The 25388-nt window shown below is 40.8% G+C and overlaps 1 protein-coding gene across 4 annotated transcripts in view; it reads left to right on the top strand.

The window, feature by feature from the left end:
• Positions 1-22238, top strand: part of adgrb3 (adhesion G protein-coupled receptor B3) — a 136623-nt gene extending 114385 nt beyond the window's left edge. For 2 of the 4 annotated variants that reach the window (XM_074646361.1, XM_074646360.1), the window contains exons 17-31: positions 247-373; positions 1473-1576; positions 1707-1809; positions 10244-10394; positions 12168-12237; positions 12640-12706; positions 14039-14142; positions 14488-14586; positions 14940-15111; positions 15747-15842; positions 16704-16743; positions 18107-18786; positions 18925-18960; positions 19847-19951; positions 21154-22238. In XM_074646361.1, the coding sequence (XP_074502462.1) occupies positions 247-373; positions 1473-1576; positions 1707-1809; positions 10244-10394; positions 12168-12237; positions 12640-12706; positions 14039-14142; positions 14488-14586; positions 14940-15111; positions 15747-15842; positions 16704-16743; positions 18107-18786; positions 18925-18960; positions 19847-19951; positions 21154-21390 (2191 nt within the window). In that variant the 3' untranslated portion in view covers positions 21391-22238. The remainder of the gene's footprint in view (positions 1-246; positions 374-1472; positions 1577-1706; positions 1810-10243; positions 10395-12167; positions 12238-12639; positions 12707-14038; positions 14143-14487; positions 14587-14939; positions 15112-15746; positions 15843-16703; positions 16744-18106; positions 18787-18924; positions 18961-19846; positions 19952-21153) is intronic. The other 2 variants (XM_074646363.1, XM_074646362.1) reach the window with 2 other exon arrangements.
• The last annotated feature ends 3150 nt before the right edge of the window (positions 22239-25388 follow it).

Below are 25388 nucleotides of genomic sequence, written 5' to 3'. Positions count from 1 at the left end.
TCTGCTCCAGCTGCTCCTATATAGACACACAAGAGATGTGTCTGCTCGCCTTTTTTTTTTTTTTTTTTTTTAACATATATATATATTTATACAACAGTCGGATCCATAGCTCTCGATTTTAAATAAATAATGAAATGAGAAAAAAAGCCGAAGAGATGGCGATCAGCTCTGTGAAGTCGTGCCACCGCTGGAATTAAAAAAAGAAAAACCTCCTTAATTGCCTTTTTCTTCTTCTTCTTGTTGCAGGAACGATTCTTGGGGAGCCTGGTCCAAAAAGGGATGTAAAACGGTGCTCACAGATGCATCCCATACTAAATGCTTATGTGATCGTGTATCTACCTTCGCCATTTTGGCTCAGCAACCAAGAGAAATAGTAAGTAGGGCTATTGATTTGTTATTCAGTGTGGGTTTTATAGGCCAATGTAAAGGAGATGTATGTGTGTCTGTGTGTGTGTGTGTGTGTGTGTGTGTAAGTGTGTGAATAGGAAATGTAATCTTTTGCTGTGCTAATCCTGTTAAATAGTAATTCATGGGTATAAGGTGGGGATTGTGTGTGTGTGGGCTGATGATGCTTGTAGTTTTGCACATAAGATTTTTGGATAACTGTGTGTGTGTGTGTGTGTGTGTGTGTGTGTGTGTGCGTGCGTGCGCGTGCTCGCGGGAGGGCGTGTGCATGCTGATGCTTTGGTGTGTGTCTCCCATTTCTCATCAGTTTCAAAAATGCACATTTTGGGAGATAAAAAGTTGTCAGATTTGACATTTGACTGTTGTTTTTTCTGACATCAGAAAATCTGATAGATTCTGTGAATGAGTTTTTTTTTTTTTTTTTAAAACCATCTTTTGAGCTCATGTGCTGAAATTAAAAGGAGAAAGAAGAAGTCTGTAATTCATTTATTGAGATGATAAAGTAATTAACATTGAAACAGAGAGTATTTACACTGTGGCCTCTGCATTATAGCACTTAGTTTGCCCTTTTCCCTTTTATCAGGCCTGAAGCATTCAACAGCAGAATGACAAACATTCATGTATAGACGTAAAAGTGCAGTTTTTGTGGTAATGGTTCACTACTGCATGACTATGTAATGTATGAAAGCACATACTGTGTGTGTGTATATAAAGCTATAGCTCCAAATTGCAGGCCTGTGATTGGCCCAGCTCGCACGATTTCAAATGTGACTGGAAAAACAAACAATATTTGTGATGCTCTGCTTCTTCAGCCTTCATTATTTGTATCATATAATGTCCATCCAGCCACAGATAGATGAAAGGACTCGCATCCAAACAGCCTTCAAGCCCACGCATTGCACTTTCAAACCTCACAGCATATTAAGGAGCCCACCGTGGACTATTCAGATCGAGCGGTGGTTGTTTTGATTGGTTCCCTCTCTGGGCAACAATAAAGATTTACTGTCCTGCGTGAACCGCATCCAACCTCCCACTGACTGGTCCGTCTTGCTCTGTCTCCTCCACAGACCATGGAGTACTCAGGGGTCCCATCTGTGACATTGATAGTTGGCTGTGGTCTGTCCTGCCTCTCCTTGATCACGTTGGCAGTGATCTACGGCGTGCTATGGAGGTAACCGCAACGCTTTACGAGCATAAGCTTCGACCACGTGACGTGATGAATCATTTCAGTTTGTGCATTTATGTAACATCTTGCTTGTTTCATCATCTGATGCACTGATTTGCTTTTTTTTTGTCTTCAGATATATTCGTTCTGAACGATCCATCATCCTGCTCAACTTCTGCTTATCTATAATCTGCTCCAACATATTGATCCTCGTTGGACAAACGCAGACGCACAATGCGGTGAGTGTCGTTTAAGAATTCATTCAGCACATTTTTTACAAAGATCTAGCGGTTGATTTACTGTATATATCAAAGAATATAAATCAGGATAATGGTGCAGTGGAAGGATCCATGTGGCTCTTCACTGTGGCCTTGTAGGCTGAATAGAGCTCAGTATACTCTGTGAGCGTTTTGTTGAGATATTTACGCTGTATGGTACAGTTTATCACGCAGAACATCACAAGGTTCCACTTCATGATTTTAACAGTCCATCATATCCACCTGTTCCCACTTAATTCGAGACATTTTAATCAACTTTACTCTTATTTTGAAAAGCCTGCGATTTGATTTAATGTCTCGCTCACCAGAAGTTGAATCTCGAAAATGCTTTTTGTGTACCAGATGTTGGCTTTGTCATTGAGATTACAAAAACAAGAATATAACAGTTACATTATAGCCTCTTCCAAGCAAATTACTCATCTTCTTTTGGGTCCTCGCGCCGACAAGCTTCTCATATTTCACCCAAATGGAAAATTAAGTGTTTCTAATGCCTCTATGAGATGTAGATCCACTTTTGCGTTGGCTCGGGACCACCGGTGTTGCATTGTCCTCTGGTAAACTTTAGACAACCCCCGATCGCCAATGTTGGCATTGAGACAGCGATGATCTTTAATTGCAATTAAAAGTGCGATGCCATAAAGAAAACTAAAAGGATGAACAAAAGAAACGAGATTCAACGACGTAGGAGCAGCAAGGCAGACACCGGTCAATCAAAGACTAATGGCTTATTGCGATGCCGCCCCTGTAATGGCGACGATGAGGCGCAGCTTTCAAGTTGGGTCGGTTGGAGGGATGAAAGCTGCTCTCCTGCTTAGATTTGCTGTGCAGTGTTCATTACCGGAATGACTCATATAAAACAGTTTTCGTTCAGATGTCAATAAGAGCCGATCGAGTCAGCAGGATTCAAAAGGACAACTGCTGTAGTTAAAGAGGGACTTCTTCCAATAAATATGCATCACTTCCTGTCTCCGTCTCCATAACTGGCCGGTACACAAGTGGCTAATGTAAAAGATTGTTTGGCAAACAGCAGTTGGGATTTACAAGCTGCCCACACAGATGCCCTCCTCAGTCATTTGGCAGCGCTACAGAATAACACATTATCCATTTTTATTGTGTAACCATATTCTCAGTATACCTTTACCTTTTGCAAGGAACACGCTGTTTTTTCATTCACCCCCTCGTCTCATTATGTCCCAGTGTCTCTCCTCATTAATCCATTCTCTTTCGTTTTTTCGGCTCATTAACAAGCCAGTGTTTTAATATATGGACGTTCCCACGTAGCAGAAGTGATAGATTTTAGTCGAGATCAACAGTTCATGTAAAACGGAGCCAAAAATCTTTTAAAATGCTTGCAAAAAAAAGTATGTCTGTCGGGGGTATTCCATCATTAGAAATGCTTTTTGCTGGAGCTACAGTATATGTGCTTATAGATGTGACTTATTGTGGGAGCAGATGGGCCTACAAGCAGTTGGGGCTCATATTGTACCCTATACTCATAAATCAAAATGCTTCCCCCTATTCATTTTCCCACGTTCAATGAATAATGAATGAATGAACCAAAAGGTGTGTTTAGTAAACCTACAACGTTGTGTTCCTGGTGACACTATAGATTAAATGTGGACAAAATGTCCCTACTACAACCGTTAAGCAGAAACTGACCGTTTTGATCTCATAAAATAACAAAGAAACAGCATCCACATGTGATAAGTTCATCTGTTTCCTTGCTGGCCCTTACATATCTGGCACACACAGTAGTACCCAAGACTACAGTATGAATGCACAAAGCTTCAGGGCCTTTTTAAAAGCTGAGCTGATTTGAAGCCTTGTCAGATTTAATCAGGGTTCCATTCATCTCCTGTCTTGATTATGAGGACCACCACTTAACATGGGATACTCACTCGGCATGCTGCTAATAGGATATCTGTCTCTGAAATCTGCAAAGAGATTAGGAGGTTTTCAGAAAAAAATCCACTGACATACTGAAGATTTCAGTCGTTTCAGCGTCTCTCGGAGTGACTCGACAAACTGGGTGCCAAATTAAAGCAGCACTGATTAATTTATTTGTAATGTTGTTATTATACTCGACATTAAAGGTGCACAAATCAATATTTTTATTACTATAACTATGGATCAAATGACTATGTAATGTGAAATGGTTGCTCTTAGTGACGAACCAACAGTGAAATATCACCAGACTCAACAGCTCTATTGAGCATTTTAGCATCTTTCAGCTCGTTGTTTTGGTTTTACTGCGTTTTGGTTGACTCTCACGGCTCTTATCGACCTTGTTTCTTGCAGCAGCAGCAGCAGGCAGCTGTTTTCATTGAAAAGCTCTGATATATCTGCTACTTACCCAGCTTTAAATGACAGACAGGCTAAGTTATTGACTAGCTGGGGAACACTGTGGAGCATTTAGCAGCTAAAGAGCCAGATATTTCCCTCAGGAGTGGCTCATAATGCTAATATTGTTCTTCATTTCTTAATGTGTAATTTGGCAACAGTTTGCTATATCGCCATATCAACTTTTTAATATGTCAGTATTGTGTTTATAGCTTGTTACACTACACCCAAGTGGCCAAAAAAAATCAATAATGCAAGTTTAATTATTCAATTCTGCAGGTTTAAATGCTTAAAATATATCAACATCATAGGCGGCCTCTGTATATATACACACATAACTGATAAAGTTGTTTTTGTTGTTGTTTTTTTAACCTGGAGCTTATAGATTATATTATTTCAAAACATAAAAAATTAAAAATATAATTAAGTTAAATTCTAGGTTCTCAAAAATCTGTATTTTGCCTCGTATTTTCTCACTGCCTCAAGAACCCAATGTTTACACCACGAGGCCCGTCATCAACAATAGTAAGACACGCTGTTGTTGTTGTTGTTGTTTTTGGTTCAGTCAAGTTTAGAAAGCTGCATTTGTCTTGTCGGTCTCCGCGCTAAAACTTCCAGGGCAATGAATTTATCACTATCGTCCCTTTGTTCCGTCTTGACTGCGTCTCTCCTGTTGTAATAATATTTGAGAAATATTTTCATGTGTTTGATCAGACACACGATGTTTGAGTGGTAGGCCGGCAGGAGGAGAAAAACATAGCCCCTGTGTGGGTTTAATTGCCATGCTGCCTGACACTGCCTCACTTGTTTTTCCTCCATCTCTTGTAAGAAGTGCACATAATTGGCTCCACTGTTTGTGGATTCAGAGTTGCTCATCGTCTAATAGAAATCATCTCTTTGGTGTGGAGGTGTCCTCTGGGAGCAGGAAGTCAGTGAGTCACCTTTGCCTGTGCTTTTTTCCTTTGTCCTCTGTCATTGTTCATCTCGGTTTATAGAGAGAAGACAAAGAGAAAGCACACACCGTTGGTTTTGTCGGGGAATGTAGAATTAGGGGAGCCTTGGAGACTTCCTGTAAAATAGTTCCTCCTATAATGAGTAGAAATGTATTATACAAGTAGGTGGAAGTTTGGGTATCCGGGGTCGATTGTGTGTCAACAAAACATCACCAGACAACGGTTAGCTTTATAAAATGATATAAAACTTGCAACCAACATGTCATAAAGTCATCTGGTAAGGAGCGGAAAGGATTTTCTTTTCCTGATGCGTCACAAGATTAGAAATTATCACCTTGTACATCATGTATCAGCACAGATGGCTTATCAAAGCTGGTATCCGGTCAAAAATTAATATCGTTGTAATTCTGAAGAGCTTCTAAATATATTCTGTAGGCCTAATTCTCATATTAGAAAAATTCAGCCCCTCTATATATGTTTCATACTGACCATTTTGATGATTTTTTTTATCCCTAAATGTTCATACAAACGTCAAATATGCAACATGCTCAAGGGTATATATGTACTGTATATTACACGAGCAGTACCCGCAGTGCGCACATTTGAGCGATAGTATATTTTTAGTACACAAAGCTTGACCTCCCTTATAGTGAGGTGCAGCAAAGAGAGATTTAATTCATTCCTGCCTTCCAGTCGAAGGTTAGACTTCGTAACTAAGTGATTGATGAATCGAAACATGCAAAATCAACATTAGCTTGGCAGAAGCTTTATGATGACAGGAATCCTCTGGTGAGGTTTTAAGCATTGTTTTAAATCTTAAGAGTGTTACATATTGAAATAAAGTAGGCAGAAGTAGCCATTTTCTGACTCTAGTGGAGCAAAAGTCAATGCGTTTTGTTCAGTGTTTCTCTTCAGTTCAACAACACTTTGCCACCAACACTGTGTTGTTTGGTCCTCCGCCCAAGCGCCTACTGTATAAAGCACCGGGGCACTTGTTGCTTGATTCAAAAGGAGGGTGCTTCAATCAGAATAACAACCAGCCTCCTCCTCCCACACTGATTCAATGTTGTAAGGTCTGGTTCAGATTCTTCTGCAACATTTTAAATAATCTTCACAGAATATACTGTATGTTATCAGAGCAATTCATGAGCTTCACCACCAACAAGCTAATTGTTAAATCGTGCTCCAACTGGACCAAAAAAGTATACTGTATTCTTATACAACCAATTAATGAATCTGTAAATTATGTAAATAACTAAATAAGAAATTGGGATTGGCAAAAAAAAATGCCTGGAGCTCTGAGGAAAATAATTTAATCACCATGTCAACATTAGTTCAATCCAATTATGAAAGAGGGGGTTCTCAGCCTCGCTATAAGCAAATCCCTTTTAATGTTTCGCCTCAATAATATGTAACTGCTCCTTTTTTTTCATTGCAGTTGCCCTGTCATTGCATTATGAAGCAAAGTGTGCAACAGTTCACGGCAATTAGGCTTTCGGTTCTTAAACTATAGAGGGTCGAGGCTCGGCCCAGACCTTTCAGTCCGAGTTTAGTCAGAAGTTCTTAAAATTTCCTGCCCTGACCTTAAACTGCTGTTATTGAACGGACTTGAAGTATACTCCGTCAGTCCCTACTCTTACCTTCATGTCTATCAGCTCTGCTATGTTTTAATGTGGTCCCTTCCTCAGCTCCTCTGTTTCCATGGATACTTACACAGTGTGCTCAACATCTCCAGGCATTTGCCTTTCTAAAGGGCAGTGTGAACTCTACATTTCAACCTTGTTTTTTGTATGATCGCCTATGTCTGTCCGATTCTATCATAACGTCCTCATAATATACCTTTCTGTCTTTTTTAAATGCACAGTTTTTTTAATATTTGGGGACTAATGAGACTGGATGGTATATACAGTAGGCACTACGAATGAGCCGTGAAACATAACGGTTGCATATGACCTGTTTCCAGGAAACAAGGCAGGCTCTATTTTCAGCACCTTGGACAGCGCACGAGCAACAGCAACACTAGAATTAGCTCTGGATGAACAGGCAGTGAGGCTGCAGACCCACATGTTTGTCCCCTTCACTTAAAAATCCAGTAAAAATGCTCCCATATAAGATTTTCGTCACTGATTTGTCATATTTAACCACATACAGCACATCAGCGTGCTGGCATACAGGTCACTGAATTCATTAATCCACATGGAACATCTCAGTAGTAGGCAGTATGTCGCTATGAAATAGCTCAGAAAATGCCATTTCTTACTCAAAGCTTATTAAACAACAGATTTATAGCACACAGAGCGTGTGTGTGTGTATGTTTTCTACAAAAGCAGCTGTACGCACCTGTAATTACCACATTGGCCAGGTGGCATTGTGTCATGGGAGCTTCGCGTGCTTTGATTTGATGTGTCGCTTTTATATTTTCATCTCTGCGACATTAGCAGCTCTAAAGTGATTCTGCTTCTGTCACCTCTGAGACATTTATTTAAACATTTATAACAATGTAAATATCTGCCAAAACGGACTCATATTTTAGTATATTATAATATAAACTAAGTGGTTAAATAGTGTTTTAGTCATGTGTTAGAGAAAGTGGAGATTTTTTGGTTAAAATGTAAGGGATAATGTACAAGTGGTTTCTTTCACAACAATGACCCGCTAGCTGTACATTATCCCGCATCAAATCAATAAATTTGACACAAAAACGGGTCCGCCAGAGTCCGACAACAGAGCTGCGCCCATAGCAACGGTCTGTTATACATAGCAACAGTCTGTTATACATAGCAACAGTCTGTTATAGAGAAATTACAGACCGCAGAACGCCGTGGCTGAATCGAGTATTCAACACAGCCGTGTAATAAGTAAGTTTAGCGTACTATAAATGTGGCATTGCTGCTTGTTTATTATGTTGTTGCCACCTACAGTATATATTTAATGTATGCTATTAATATAAGCAGGGTGAATCTATTTTATAAGCTACTCATTAATAATACACAGCTGTTCTTTAAAGAGGACCTGTTATACTTATGTTTCTTTTTCCCTTTCATTTAGTGTGTTGTATAGTTTTTTGTGCGTAAAAGGTCTGCAAAGTTACAAAGACCACACCAAAGGGAGTTGCTCTCCCCCACAGAAACACTGCTCCTGAAGTCCCGCCTTTTCTTCCGTAACATAGTGATGTCACCAAGTAACGCGCTTTGCTTAGTGGCTAGTTTAGCACGCAATCAAACAAAGCTAGTTAGAGCAGAGCTGGAGCGGAGTCTGAAGAGTTTGGTTTGGTTGAAAAGTAAAGCGTTTTTTGAACATTAAAGCAAACATGTTATCGTAGAAACCCCAAATACAACTATGCACCTGAAAAAATAAGCATAATAGGTCCTCTTTAAAGTTGGCCGTTAAAAACCTGCCGATCACATTTAAGCATCAAAGACATTGGAAATATGGCATTACGACATACATACTGCACCTGAATGCACCCTACAGGAACTTCAATATTTAGGTTTACGTAATTACTATCCCTCGTGGCTGTAGGTAAGCAGGATTCCCCACTTCTCGCAGATGAGGTAATGCAGGATTACTGTCTCGTGTGAACCCCGTGAACACTACGGGGGATGGATGGATTTAGTGTGGTTTTCTCGGTGGGGATGTAAAGCGTATGGCAGATCTCACAGTATGGTGTGGACGCCCTGGGACGAGATGATACACTTCAATCTTTCCCTCTTTGTGCGGCGTCGCTCAGATTACCACCGCTTCACACTGCAAACAATCTGAAGTGGAGAAAAAAAGAAGCTTAATCTCTTCTCACTCACAAATGTCAGCGTGCAATGACAAGATTCTCCGGGATACTTCTTTATTTCTAATCCTCTTCTAAACAATCGCATTTTGGAGATGCCTCTCCATGGGAACAAAGATGGACAAGCTAATGACTGCCACATTGTGGAGCCTGAATGCAATCGGCTACGTGCATTCTGTATTGTTTTAAGCAGCGTTGTGTGTTTTGCTCCCCTCCTCTCCGTGTAAAACAGTTGACCTTGGCTCACATGCCTCCAGGTGGGATCCCCAGCATACTAATGAGGGTTAGTGCAGAGGAACGCTACACCATGTGTCAGCTAGTCCGGCTCTGATCTTTACTACAATTGCCACCTGTTGCTTTGTTTCATTCACTGCACGGGACGGTACTTAAGTGGACGGTCTAGACGTGCATATGCTGTTGATGCTGCAAGAATAGTTCAAGGAAATATAGAAATGTCAATAGAATCGATTTGCAGGAATCTGTACTTGTGGAATCTGGTGCATTTGTTTTTGTTATGCAGCAACATTTTTTTATTAAGGTTGTCAATTGATTAAAATATTTAATATTGATTAATCACAAATTTTTTTATCTGTTCAAAATGTACATTAAAGGGAGTTTTGTCAAGAATTTAATACTCTTATCAACATGGGAGTGGGCCAATATGTTTGCTTAATGCAAATATTTGTATATATGAATTATCGGAAATCAATTAACAACACAAAACAATGACAAATATTGTCCAGAAACCCTCACAGGTACTGCGTTTAGCATACAAAAATATGCTCAATTCATAACATGGAAAACTCAAGCCCAACAGGCAACAACAGCTGTCAGTGTGTCAGTGTGCTGCCTTGACTATGACTTGCCCCAAAACTGCATATGATTATCATAAAGTGGGCATGTCTGTAAAGGGGAGACTTGTGGGTACCCATAGAACCCATTTTCATTCACATATCTTGAGGTCAGAGGTCCCTTGACCAAGTTTTTCCTTGCCAGTTTTTCCTCACCAAGTTTGGAGCCTCCTTCACGACAAGCTAGTATGACATGGTACCAATGGATTTTTTAGGTTTTCTAGTTTCATATGATGCCACTATCTTCACTTTAGCTTTAAATCTGGGCCTGCTACAACCTAAAAATCGCAAGTTGCATTAATGCATTAAAGAAATTAGTGGCGTTAAAACAAATTTGCATTAACGCGTTAGTCCTAATTTTAATATTTGCTGTTTTAAAAGTAATGCTTTTCCAGCTGCATTTCTGTGAAGCAATGTCTGAACCCACAGACACTGAATGCATCTCTTTCTGACCCTTGTATTAATAGGGTGTCTGCATCATGACGACAGCCTTCCTGCACTTCTTCTTCCTGGCGTCGTTCTGCTGGGTCCTCACCGAGGCCTGGCAGTCCTACATGGCAGTGACGGGAAAGGTCCGGACCAGGCTCATCCGCAAGCGCTTTCTGTGTCTGGGCTGGGGTAAGTAAAGCTAAGCAGCATGTTTCCCTAAACCTCTTCATTATCTCCCATCATCCCTCGCAGCTGCCATTTTTCCTCTCAAGGTCTCTGGCCGCCAAGGTGTCTTTCCAAGTATCTGTAGGTCTTTTTCCATCCTCTCTGTGGGGCGGCCAGATCCTCATTCTATCACGCTCTTTGTTGTGATGCTATTGTGCATCAGTCAAGCTCTCTGAGGGCTGGGTAAATGGACCGGCCTTGAGCAGCCGGGGGGAGACAGACTTGTGCGGCGGCTCTCCAATAGCAGGTTGCAATGACCTTATGTCTGATAAGGAGGGCGTGAGCTGAGCATTTACGTACACTGCAGCAGAATACATTTTATCTAAAAAGCCTCAGAAATGGAGTTCAGGAGACGTTTGCAGAGGTAAAATGTGGGGAATTGATATACTCTGCTGAAAGGATTATTCTGAAATCCTTTTTCAAAGTCTAATGTTCAATCATTTGTAACTGCAAATACAGGTAGGAACCAATATAATGCATTTATTATCCATATTGCGACAGATCTGAGTCAGTCAGATAATTAAGTTCCTCCTGCCTCCCACGCTGTGCTCCCTACACTTGAATATCACATCACACAAAAAACCAAACTGACTGTATTGTACATATCTGTCAATAAACACAGGCAGTCCAAAAAAAAATTCTGTATCAAATTTTTTGAAGATTTAAATTCTTTCTTCATTAAATAAATGTCAGTCTGAATCCTCGTCCAAAGGCTTCTTGCTTACAGACTGCTAGAAATCTCTCCCTTTAAAAAAAATCAATTTGATTATGAAAGAGCCCACACTCATTCTTCTTGTTACCTAGCAACAAACAAGGCTCTCTTAGTCATTGCAGTGCCACCGCTTGCTGCTGCAAAAAGAAAAAAAGAAAAATGGACAAAGGCTGTTCTACAATCACATGGATTTCTCAAAAACGCCATCGCAGACGATTTGATGATAGATAACACAATCGATGTCTTGTTGTGCGACAATAAAAATGCATTACATAATATGAACACTATTTTTACAACATAAAATGACTCTAATGACTCTACAGATTACCACCTGTATTCAAACGGAAGACAAAAAACACTGTTTCGACACTGATTTCCAAAGCGACGCGCAGCACACGGTACCTGTTGTCTCTTTAATTCAGCCTGTTTGAAGTGCAGCGTCTCCGCCAGGCAGTTGGTGATTCATGACATGCTTGTGTACACTCGGCACTCTTTACCTCTTCAGCACTGCAGAGAGGCACTGGATGGCCACGGGGTCTTCGCCTCGTGCCTCCAGGAAACTGATTACATCAATAGCACCTGCCTGCGCTGCTCCGAGAGCAAAAAAGCGTTAATATTCTGAGCACACGGTAGTAAGGAGGACCGAATCCATTACAGCAATCTATAATGAGGAGCCATACAGCAAAAAAAAATCCCTTCATATAAAAAGGTGTGGAAAGGGGCGGTGAAATTTCTTACAGTACAGTGATGAAATTTCACTACATGTTTTTTTTTCTGGACTCGATGCACCGCTGCTGCTGCCATTTTGTCGAAGCACAGTACAGTCTGTTCTCCTCGGCTACTGAATGGACTAATGTACAGCATGTTGACTGAAATATTGAAATGCATATAGCTGATCATACTAGTGAATCTAGCTGCACTTTGTTAAATGACTGGAAGGCACAGACTTTTTCTGCATTGAAGTGGAGACTCAATTCTGACAAGAACAGCTGACTAACTATTGATTGTTTTCCCTTTTTTTTAAGGATTACCAGCTTTAGTGGTTGCTGTTTCAATGGGATTCACCAAAACAAAGGGCTATGGGACACCCTTATAGTAAGTGGTTTTTTTTCTAATTCTGTATTTATCATTCAGCACACACGCAGTAGGTTCATGGTAACACTTAAGAGTAATGATGAAGTGCTCCTGCAGTGGCTTACTTATCCTAAATAGTGCCATAAACAAAGTCCCCTGAACCCAATCAGATTTCAAAATAGCGCAGCGAGACCCCAATTCCGTGTGAGTTGTATCCCTGCTGGATACCAGACGCATAAACACTGCTTAAAATCTCTTTAGCATTTTATTACCCTGTGAAACTTTGGAAATAGACTTACAGCATATGGCACCTCTCCCCTGACAATTGAGGGAAATACAATTGTACGCTGGTGTGCGCCATTAACTTGGATGTTAATGTCTTTGTGGGAGTTAACTGTTTTTTCTTCCTGCTCTCCCCTGCAGCTGTTGGTTGTCTTTAGAGGGTGGGCTCCTGTATGCCTTTGTTGGACCTGCAGCTGCTGTTGTTCTGGTACGTGTCAGTCCTAACATTTCCTGTTTTGACTTTTTATATGCTAAGAATAAGGGAAATGTAGCTTTACAGCCAAGAAAAACTACAAAAACACCCCTGTACAGTATGTAATTGTAGTGATCCTGTTCAATCCTGTTTATAAATAATTCTTATAATAATAAAAAAATAATAAGACACGCAAAAAAAACACAATGTAGTCTTAGTGACACAGTATCAATGTGGTACAAATTGTTGAAACTCGACCAAATGTTGCTGTGAAACCGCCTAACAGGAGGAACACACTCTGTTTTCAAAGTCAAAGTAATGAGCGTCCCATCAGGCAATGTGCTCAAACAATTCCCTTTCATTTACCATAATGGCGCTCCATGTAGCTGTGAGGTTATAAAGTATTAATGCATTAGATTTGTTCAGAATCTAATATACTGGGGTATTTTAATCATCTCCTATTTACATTGTTGTACGGAGGAAATTACACAAAGAATGTGATTATGCAAATCACTAAGTCTGTGTCAGAGGGACGGAGAACAGTGAATACTGAGTAATAGTTTTCATTGTCAAACCTCTGTTCTGTGCTGGGATTAGAAATAAGAATAAAGTGATGTCAATTTTTTTTTTTTTTTTTAAAAAGCGACTAAACGTCTTAGTTTAGAGCTCTGAGTTTTGAGACTTGAAGTCTTGCTGTGCTGTCGTTTGTGACGAACCTCAGGAGGAACGCAAGATAATCTCTGCAAAAAAGTGGAAACTACAGTATCCTCCGCAGTGAGAAGGAACACCATACCGCTGTTATCACTGTATTGATAAATCATAATGAGATGTCTCACAGACACAAAGCGTGTTGAAGAAAAACTTCCCCAAATGTATTTGTATAAATACTTAATGAGCTCTTTATCTCCGCTAAAGGGGGATTTTAAAATAGTCGAATATTTTAAAGAATTTTCTACCCAGCTGCTGTAAATCTTCAGTTTTTCTGTTAGCCTAGGTGCTGCTAATAATAGCAGAAGGTGCCTTTGAGAAAGGCGAGTGTTCCTTGTCAAGTAGATCTTTTCTTTAGGCTGTTGTTGAGGGGCTGACTATGCGCGGCATGCCTCATCCATTGGCTGAAATGTCACAGAGATGAGCAAACAATAGAAGCTCGAGGTCAAAGCTCAGCGCGGGCGGAGGAAAAAAAGAAAAAAAAAAAAAAACGCCCCGCGGGATAATGACATTAAATCATTGGCTGCTATGTAGAATGTCAAGCTGGGAGATTAAATTCAACATTGGTTTTGAAATCATCTTGTTGCAGATGATTTATTGAAAAGCTAATATCGCTGTTCCCCTTTTTCCTATCGACAGGTCAACATGGTGATCGGTATCTTGGTGTTTAATAAACTAGTGTCCAGAGATGGCATACTGGACAAGAAGCTGAAGCACCGAGCAGGGTATGACAGCACGTCCTTGTTAGTACCCTGTTTTTTTCTTCTAAACATTTTTCTTCATGCAAAAATACAAACATGTTTAGATGTTTTATACACACACACACACACACACACACACATATGGAGATTTAGACCTCCTTTTCTTGCCGTTGAAAAGGAAAATTACAGGCATAAACATAAAGAGGTCAGATCTCTCTCGGGAACGACATGGCTTCGTATTTCTTTTGGCAGAATCAGTCCAAGATGAAAATCATTAAAGCGCCCACACATTGGCTGCTGTTTGCTAATATGGCGGGGGAAGAATTTGAAGTCGGGGGTAGTGGCTGTTAGCGTTGTTTGTCATGCTGTTGTCTCTATGTCCCACAGACAGATGAGTGAGCCGCATACAGGATTAACTCTCAAGTGTGCCAAATGTGGTGTTGTATCAACAACTGCTTTATCAGCAACTACAGCTAGCAATGCAATGTAAGTGCCTGTCAGTGTCTCTGAATCAATACGACGATGCTACAGGGAGTCTCTGCATGTACAGCGTGTCCACCTCAACAATTTAGACCTTGCAGTCCACTGCAGCGTAAACTGATGTTGCTGTTACAGCCACAGCATCAGAGCTGCAGTGTAGGAATGTACTTGTACTGTAAACATGCGATGTTACATGCGTATTTTAGAGGTACGCTCACATTACTAGCATGCAACATTAAAGCCCTGGAGTGAAAAGAAGTGAGATTCCGGCTTGTCACTCCAGACCTTATCGTGTCATCTGCACCAATTTGCTTGCTTTCATTTCCTCTATACAATCCTACCCCCCTTCCTTCTCTCAGGGCGTCCCTGTGGAGTTCCTGTGTCGTCCTACCTCTGCTGGCGTTGACCTGGATGTCTGCAGTGCTCGCCATGACAGACAAGCGCTCCATCCTCTTTCAGATCCTCTTCGCCGTCTTTGACTCGCTGCAGGGTTTTGTCATCGTGATGGTGCACTGTGTCCTACGGAGAGAGGTAGAGGATGATTAAAAGTCATCTTTTCTTTCACCTTTGATCTTTGTTTACTTGGAGATACAATCCGTACATCCTCAGATACATTTTTTTAATGTTGTAGGGAGTAGATTTGCTCAATCAAAGGTTAAATTGGAGATGCTTTAACTTCAGCTCCAGAGCTTAACCACCTTAAAGCCTCTGTACATGTAGAGAGGTGTTTTCAGTTATACTGGCTGATTAAGACATCTTCTCAGGTTGAATGTAGGCCGGAGCGTTGATCACAGATCACAGATCATCTACCGATAAGAATGATAAAGGTGTAATTTGTCCTGCCCTCACAGATTCAACAAAGCTAAGAGGAGACTCAGTAAGACGTCACTCAATTATAGCGTACACACACCCACACAGTCCTGAGCAGAGGTTTAATCAGCCAGATTAACTGACAACACCTGAGTGGGTGTTCAGAGGCTTTAACAAAGCATAAACACATCAAGGTATCACAACCAGACATAAGTAAAAATCTTTTTTCAACTTGACAGACGATAAGATCCTAATAATAAAAGCAAGAATGAACATTCAAAGGCTTATTTTTTTGAAAGCATGTGATATGCAGCATTGTGGACACGATGAAAAACTGCTTCCTCCCTTGTCTGTAGGTCCAAGATGCTTTCAGATGTCGGCTCAGAAACTGCCAAGACCCAATCAGCGGTGATGCAACAGGAACCTTCCCTAATGGGCATGCTCAGATAATGGTAGGCACAGTCACCCACTGTTATCTGTAACCATTACATCCTCTGTAATTTAAGAAGAGCCAATGTTCCCTGGTTATTTATAATGCACATGCAAACCTCCTGATTCTCCATTGACCCTAATTTAACTTGTGCTCTTCATGTTTTTTTTTTCATTTTTATTATTCATTATTATTCAGTTTAATGTGTTCCCTCTAAAAACACGAAGCATTGTTTCCCATAGATTTATAATTTTCCACACAACGCTTTTGTAAAGCTGCAATTACATGCGGTGTAGACACTCGGCGCTCTGATAAATGGCATTAGTTCCCTTTGGTTTTCTTAGGCCCTGAGCCCAATGCTTTATTTCCATTTGATTGAACTTACTGTCCATGTTTGCCATGCATCCCCCTCCTCCCCTTGTTTCCTCTCACGGGGTAATAGAGGACTGTTTCCAGCCTGACCTTTGAAATGGGACACCAGTCCTCTTCATCTGGCGCGACGACGCCACTGGCACATCATAGCAATGATCTGCCATTAGTATTCTAATGCAAGGCGGAGTGAAATAGTTTTCATGATAGCAGAATGGTGTCAAGGCCCCCTAGTTCAATACGGTCATTAGCAGAGAGCACAAATATACTTCCCAGCTGCTGCAGTTGCATTTTTCTTTTCCATAGATGTGTTATTGATATATTGTTAGGGTGCTGCAGAGAAAAAAATGACTGCTTTGCATTTTTCTAAAGCATTGGGATATAAAATATATATATCGTTAATACTAATCTTGCAGCATGAGGATGCCCTTTTGTTTTATATATACATACAGTTTACAGTATAAAAGTCTTTATTCTTAGTAATACTGACCGTTTGACTGTGCTCTTCCTACAGACGGACTTTGAGAAAGATGTGGACATCGCCTGCCGATCAGGTACAGAACAGATGGTCTCTTATTAACAAGATTCTCCTTGCCTTGCATGTACAAAAGAAAAAAAAAAAAAACCCAAAAGAGGTTAGACAGTAAAAAATAGCTGAGGTTACATAACAACCAACAATCCCCACAGGAGTTTTTTTTCACAGTTACCAAAACACTGACTTTAATCTGAGAACAAAACAGTATAAAGAGAGCTGATGGATATTCATTTTCGGCTTTGCTGCAATAAATGTGAATTTTCCCATCGTCTGGCAGTCGCACTTCGTAATTATGTTTTTCATTAACGTGTTGACGCCGTCATGGAATAGGTGCGTAGGTGCTATGTGTCTCATTTCAGGGGGATTTTCTTCCCGGGCTCATACTAGTGGGAGGATAATATTTCTTCCTGATTCTCCAGCGTCTGCTTCTTCTGTACTTTAGAGCCGCAGTAATTGTTGGTAGACGAGTGTGTGATTTAATAAAAACGAAATGTTCAGAAGAGATCGTGCAAATTATCCATCCGTCCAAAACCGATGGAAGGACATGTCCTAAATGGATCCGCAGGGAATACCGAGCTGACCGCCGCTACTCAGAGCTCTCAGAAACACAGCTTGTTAAGAGTTGAAAAGGGCCGTCTGGCTCTTTTGACCCACATCTCTTCATGCTCTGCAGTCTTGTGAAGCTAAAGTGGACATACCGATACAAAAAGGCAGAGCAGACAGGTGTCATTCATAAATCATGACCAGATTCAGAGCGAAGAGAAATGCACTTTACAGATTACTCTCTGGGCTCGCAGAGTTTAGGTTGGTGGTTTACAAACAGGGATTATTGTCGGCTGCAGACGTGATATTCTGCAATGTCACCCTACACAATATAAGAGTAAACTGAATACCAGACTCAGACCATACTGAGCATTCAATTAGACTCAAACAGGCTTTTTGAGAACAGACAACATAATTCCTGCTGATTCAGTGGGGAGGACAGGGTGTTCTTATAACCAGAAGGTATTTCTGAATAGATAGCTGCTGGTTCTTATATAATATTTGGTGCATTGCAAGGTTATCACCAATCACTGAATTTAGGATCCGGATGCTACATGCTGTACTGTATGGCAGGGAGAGGATCTACTTTATTTACTGTTACATCCTCCAGAGATACCTGCCGTTGTGTCCCTTTGCATTTAGGTGTAAAGTCACACTCAAAGCATATTCACAGCTATTTCGTCCTGTTGTTACCGTTTTCCCTTTGCAGCACAAAATCCTCTGAGAATTAATTTGAATTTGTTCTTTTGGTCGTATGCTGGATAATGTCAGACAAACTGTGACACTACTTTCATTACTTAAGACATTCCGACTAATCCTCGTATCACTCTGCCCCACAGCACTCCACAAAGACATGGGCTCTTGTCGCGCCGCCACCATAACAGGCACCCTCTCCCGCATTTCCCTCAATGATGAGGAGGATGAGAAGCTCCCCGAGGGCCTCAACTACTCCACGTTGCCTGGCAACATCATCTCCAAAGTGATTATCCAGCAGCCTTCGGCTCTGCACATGCCGATGGGATTAGGCGATCTGAAGGAGCAGTGCATGGCCGACAGCAACGCCGACATGCGCCGCACCGTTTACCTGTGCACCGACGACGCCATGCGCCAGAGCGACCACGACATGGTCGGCCACGACATGGAGGGCCACGGGCTGCAGGGCCAGATGATGGAGACGGACTACATAGTCATGCCCCGTGCCTCCGCGGCGGCGCTGTCGGGGTCGGGCAACGTGCCCACGCTCCTGAAAGAGGACACCAAGATGAACATCACTATGGATACGCTGCCGCACGAGAGGCTGATGCATTACAAGATGAGCCCTGACTTCAACATCAGCCCGTCAGGCATGGACCACATGAATGTGAACCTGGAGCAGCAGTATCCTAGCGCTCCCGAGCAGATGCAAAACCTGCCCTTTGAACCGCGCACGGCTGTTAAGAACTTCCTCGCGGAGATGGAGGAATCTGCGGGGCTTTCTAGGAGTGAGACAGGGTCGACAATATCTATGAGCTCCTTAGAGGTACATATGCTCATGTGGATGACGCGCAGAGGATACAGAGCTGCAACAAAACAGCTTCAAATATGCTTTTATTAAAGTATAAATGTACCTTTAACTGATGACTTATTAACTTAACACCTTTGTGTTTTATTTTCACAGAGACGAAAGTCGCGATACTCTGATCTGGACTTTGAGGTACGTAAAAGATGTTTCTTTCCATATACATGCATCTAGCTTTTTTTATGCAGAGAAAAGCCTTTTTTTTTGCAGTTGTGTTTGTCATTTGATTTACTAGTACTTGTTGTGCCTCTTAAGCTTATTGGAGTTACAGCACACAGCCTTGACTCAACATGATTTATTGACATGCTGTGTAGTTAAGGTAAAAGCAAGCCTGTCAACTGACAAACAGGGCAACAGTTCTCATCTACATTTTGTCCCTCTCCTCCATCTCCTACATCCATTAGCTATACGTTGATTTTCAAGAATTGTATGCTTTTAAAGTCATTTGCACATTTCACATCTGATTTTACCACTGGTTTCAACAATGATTATATTGGCTTGCAAAACACATATTCAACCCCCCCCCCGCCTCCTTTGGCAGGTTTTAGCATTTCCTTTATTGCCTTATTAAAGCAGGCTTTACTGCATATATATTGTACGCGCTTTCAAAGTAAAGGAAACATGAGGCTTCTGGCAGCGATTTTGGCGAGGGCTGCATTTTGTTTTAGCTTCGATGCACACCAAACCCCTTAAAATGGAAGTTTTGTGCCAAGCTTTGATTATAAGGATTTTCCTTACGCAAACAAATCTCTAAGTGAGCCAATTTGTCACTGAAGAATTGTGTTTAATTCAGATTCTCCAGACATTGCAGATTAAAACAGTTCCGGCGTTCAGTGTCCTATCACTTCAATTATCTCGGTGTTTCCTTTATTTTGGCAGTCAGGTAGATTTGTTTCAAACCTGGCCTATAAGTAAACTGCCATGACACTAACAAATTGATCAGAGCCGGAGGGGGTGGAGAGGCAAGATGCATTTCCATTATTGGCTGTCAATACCAAAGACAAAACCCTTGCCATTGCAGAAAGTCATGCACACCAGGAAAAGACACATGGAGCTGTTCCAGGAACTGAATCAGAAATTTCAAACCCTGGACCGATTTCGAGACATACCAAATATGGGCAGCATGGTGAGTAACAGGAAACCAGCGGGGTGGCGGTCAGCCAGTTTAAAGAGAGAGCAACCCTATTTAAATATCCGGTGCAGGACACATAATGTGTGATTGTGCAAATGAGCGGTTACAGTATGAAGCCAAAGTATTCATGTGGCTGCCCCTTTAAAAGAGCACTGAAGCATTTTCCTCCACAAGGCCGAAGTCAGGGAAGAAAGACCTTTGGTAATCTTGTTGCAATAGAGTGCATCCATTCCAATGCAAGGCCATGAATGCACTTTTATTTACATGCACATTTACCTACTTAGCACCCCCCATCATTTTTCCATTAATGCATGGCAGATTATTTAACCTATCAACATCTATACAAATATGACCCTTAAGTCCGCTGTTCTCTTACTGCAACTGTGTGGGGGAGGGGGAGGAACTCTCTTCTTCTTTTTCAACTGAAGTCAGGCGAGGTTATGTGAGTTCTTCCTGAACCCTTGCTGCAAATCAAAACGTCCCACCATCTGTCTCCACACCTGGCTGGAGCTGTGGACAATGGGGATGTCAAGCTTTATCCGTCTCTCTCAGACAAGCAGCAGTGTGTTTTTCTCTATTGACTGCAACAAATAGAAATTGGGCTGGTGACCAAACACAGCCAGACTATTAGACAATGTCAGCCACGCGGTAGCCTTTTTTGGCTGCATGTAATCCTTTTTTTTTTTTCACTCGCTCACATTTCAATCACCCCTACAGCACAATGTAATTTGCGGCCCGTTGCTTAGTTACCACCAGTGCAAGTTATTTTGTATAGAAAGCGATAACTACAGTACATTCTCACTCCCCCCCCCCTTCCCTTTCTCTTTTTTTTTTTTCCCCAAATGAATCTACTGCAGAGCTGGCTGCAGACATTAGTATCCATTTTATATTCCCTGACTGGGAGCAGCTTCTCTCCCTTATTTGCAGTAGTGTCTCTGGGACTGTCAATGAGAGCACATTCAGACGAATGGCTCACACATGAAGCCCATATATTGCAGCAGTTTTCTGAGCTTTGGGGAAAACACAATAAGCATGATCACATTTAACACACTACCATTATCTTTTGTTATTTGATGCTTCCCACAGCATTAATCCATTATTTTTCAATTAGCAATGGTTTAGGAATTCATACAATGCCCTTTTGAATGAGTTGAATGGAAATGGAAACGTCCTTTTTGTTTTTTTGTTTTTATAAGGGAGGATGTCATGCCACTAATATCACACCCCACTGGCCATGTTCACAGGACAAGGCAATGCCAAACAAGAACCCATGGGAGAGCTACAATCCAGCCTGTGAGTACCAGAATTACGCCACTATGAATGTACTAGAATCTGACACCAAGGACTCACTGGAGATGACGCCTGCAGAGTGGGAAAAGTGTGTCAACTTGCCCTTAGACGTCCAGGAGGGAGACTTCCAAACGGAGGTCTAGAGGGTGAAGGAGAAAATGCAAACTAGAAAAAAAGGAGGAGGAGAAAAGAGATGTATTTTGCACTGAATAAAGCAACAGACTTTTCTAACAGCCTTGGCATACATATCTGGATAATACGAGTGTGGCAGGGACATTATGTGCCAATACAATATAAGGACTGAGGAGAGAGGAAAAAAGAAAAAAAGGGAAAAAAACATCAGTGTTACTTTTTGTATTCTCACTAGTGTACTTAGTGTGGGGCAGCCTGGTGTACAATATTTACCATCATGTGTTTCAAATTATCTGTTGAGGAATTGGCTAAAAAAGGTGATCTCTCAAGATGAAACCTCACAAAGCAAAATGACATGCCATGTCGTCCCAGCTTCATTGGGTCCAGTTTTGATTTCATAAAACTGGACCCGGGAGCACAATGTATATATTTATGCAGGTTTTTAAAAAGTTTATAACAGTCTGTTTGGCCATTACTACACTTTTTACTTTATGATATAAAACATGGGAGGCAAAGAGGATTTTTTCTGTCATATTAAAAATGAATGTTTGTCAAGCTACATTCTTCATTGCTTTAAATGCAATAAAGATAATACTCACTTTTATATAAATAATATATTTCACAACTTTAATACTGCAGAATCTGCTTGAAGGATCCCAGCAAGCTCTCTCATCTGCAGCTCTGTATAAAATATTTAAAAACAAAATGTTGTATGGTGTAAATAAACTTTTGTCTACATATGTTTTACTCGTGCCAATTTATTTTAATGAGAACAAATGCCAACCTGATCAAAAGTTATAGCGAAAAATGTTAACATTTGAAAAGGAATGTAAATAAAAGAGGAAATATGTTCGTACTGCTTCAGCGGTTGTGTCAAGTTTATGTGGTTTGTTTGGTTTTGTGGAATTCATTCACTCACGTTGACATTTGAATGTATAAAATCAGCTATCCTGAGTATTAATGTGAGATTTAATTGGACTTTAAGATAATAACACATGACTGACAGTTTCCCATTAACTCTAAAATTCATGCATTTAGTTCAGCACAGACTGGATTATTTCCAGTACCTCACATACTGTCCTCTTCTGATGATTTTTATCTCAGGCTAGTCATTCCCTTTATGATTTAAACCTTCCCTTTAACTGTAGCTGAAGGTGAAGCGCTGCAAAGTTTCCTGACTCACCTCATAAATCCACCCCCGTATCTGATTTCTGAATTTGGATAGGAAACATTCAACTCCTAATAGGTTTCTGTGCCTCCAGAAGGTTCACCTGATAAGATCAGTTCAGATTTTCCTGGGCAGACAGGGCCAGACAGAGCACAAATGGGAGGAGGGTGCAGAGGGGCTTAGGGGTGGGGTGAAATCTTGTTTGTCCCGTCTGGTGGTCTGCGGCACGGCTCACACTTCGGCAATGAGAGCATCGGCGTGGGTTGAACCCAGCAGAAGAAGAGGATGCGACGGAGGAGGAGGAGGAGGAGGAGGTGGTGTGACTTGGATCTGCACCATCAGTGGAGAATAATGACAAGAGGGAAATAGGGAAGAGCAGACAATAAACGCAGGCTCACATTAATGAGGACTCCCAGTCGTGCTCTGACGTCATCACAAGATAAATTAAGTTGATTACGTGTAGAGCTGCAGTCTAGACATTAATGTCTGAATTTACAGTGCATTTCAATTTACTCCAGCAGACATAATTAGGTTAATTATATGCAGTACTGCTGCCTGTTACAGGCCTTGTGAGAGATTATTTTCATTAATGTGCCAATGTCCAATATAGTGAAATGCCTTCGGAAACACTGGCTTTTCTTTTTTACCCAGAGAAACTGTCGCATTGTACATACAAAACCTGACAGCATGTAAAAGATAAGTGAGATAAATGATCTTTATAGAATAACATATATCAGTATTGAGAGACCATAATGGCACCCTTTTAGCAACTGTGCATTTATTAGCCGGCGTAAGAGGACACTTCATTTGGTGCAACATTTGCATTGCAGTAATGTCACAATTTAGAAACTCTTGGTATATTATTCTAAAATAAATACATGTTGTTGAAGACAACGGAGTAGAAAGCGCTGCTTGGTCTTTGAATGTGTAGTCACATACAGGTGCTCTTTGAATCCTTCAGGTATACTGTGCTTATTCAATCTTGTGAAGGGCTCATTGCATGGGTGGATCTAAAAAAAATATATATAAAAAGCAAGTCTCCTTCAAAAATAATCCAAGGTATACTGTAGAGTTAAAATGCCTTTTTATTTTATTTATTTTACATGGCAATAATTGTTTTATTTTTTCAATTTATGAAAAATCACCTCAGGAACAATAGAAAAATGTATTTTGATATATTTAACTATTGAAGGGTAAGGTAATGTAGTCATTGCAGTATGTGTTTGTAGGCATGAATAGAAAAATGTGGACCAGTCTATAGTAGTTATAGATTAAGGAATTCATCATGTGTAGACCTACATAAGAAAACATTACGTCAACATCGACTTAGTGTCACATTATATCATATTTATCATTTGTTTTAATCATTTAGGTTTATTCCTCATCTCCTCTTTCTTTCCTTCACTTCCTTCCAATTCCCCTTTCCTCCCCCCTTTCCTTTTTTGTTCTCTCTATTGATGATGCATCACCTCCTTGTTTTGGACAAGGCCTATTGAAAGAGGCTGGGTCATGCGTCATCAACGCGTCACATCTTTGAGGTACAACACATGTGCAGTGAAATCTGGTCTGCACTCGCCGAAATTGAGCCAATCGCAACGCACGGCCGCAGCTTCAGTTACACTGCGCATGTGTTATACCCCATACCCCAAGACCCGTGTCCGCCCGTGTCCCAGCCTCTTTCAACTGGCCTTTAGTTTTGGACCAATAGGCTTCCACGTTGATGGAGTACCACCCTTCCACTCTACTGATTAGTGCAACACAATATAGGTGTGCAAGCTACTGCTGGATGCTGACAATGACCTTGATGAAGACCTACAGTATGTCAGTTGCAACACGTTGGTCATTTCAAACAATTATTGCCATGTAAAACAAAGGCATTTTAATTTTTGTACAAATCCTACAGTGTGCCTTGGATTGTTTTTGAAGGAGACTTGCAATTTGTACTTTTTGAGATCATATTCCAGCCATGCAATGAGCCCTTCCTAACATTGAATGTTCTCTTTTTACACTAATAAATTAGTGTTTTTTTATGTTTGAAAGGACAGACTGTACACTTCAAGATGAAAACCCCAAAATAACCAAGGCCATCCTAGAAAAGCACACATCATAAGCTATTGAATGCAATTCTGTTATTTACCAGTGTGTTATTTTCCCTCCCAAAACTGTAAGCATTTGCTCAATAAATGCATGGCTTACAGATTTTTTTTCCTCCACAGAATAAATATCATTAGGAGAGAGATGAAATCAGACAAGTTTCAGTGCCTCCGGTGGTAATTTATCATCTTATATCACCTAATCGTATTCAAATGTGGAGCTCTGAATGTGCATGGGATCAGAGATCATCAGCTCTACTGGGTGAATTATGTCACTGTCAAGACGTTCGTTGTGACTCACCAGCTACTGAGCATGACAAACTTCATGCACATAAACAAATGAAAAAGGTCTATTTTAAGTTGGTGTTTGTCTAAAATGCTATTTCTGACAGTTCTGTGCCTTTTTTTCTTTTCCTTTTGTGTCAAAAAGTCTCAAAGAAATGGTTTAAAAGGACTCGTGACAGACTTCATGCTGCTCAGTTCCTGTTTTTTTTCCCCCTATTAACTATGTGGTAGTTTCCTCCAACAATACTGCTCAACGTATTGAGGTGAAACACACTCCCACCTTTATTTTGACAGCCTGAAAATAAGTCTCCAGGCAAAATTATTATATTCTCTACGTGCCAACACTTCCTACAGTAGCCAAGTTGCAGTTTCTCTCAATTGTTTACACACTAACACTGCTGATACTTCAGACACAAGACCACAACCTGTAACTCAACCCCTTGAACCAATTCTGCTAAAATAC

Source organism: Sebastes fasciatus, chromosome 9 (genome assembly GCF_043250625.1).
Source record: "Sebastes fasciatus isolate fSebFas1 chromosome 9, fSebFas1.pri, whole genome shotgun sequence".
Classification (NCBI taxonomy): Eukaryota; Metazoa; Chordata; class Actinopteri; order Perciformes; family Sebastidae; genus Sebastes; species Sebastes fasciatus.
The sequence above is the reverse complement of the archived record's forward strand: the minus strand, read 5'-3'. Positions and strand labels throughout refer to the sequence as shown.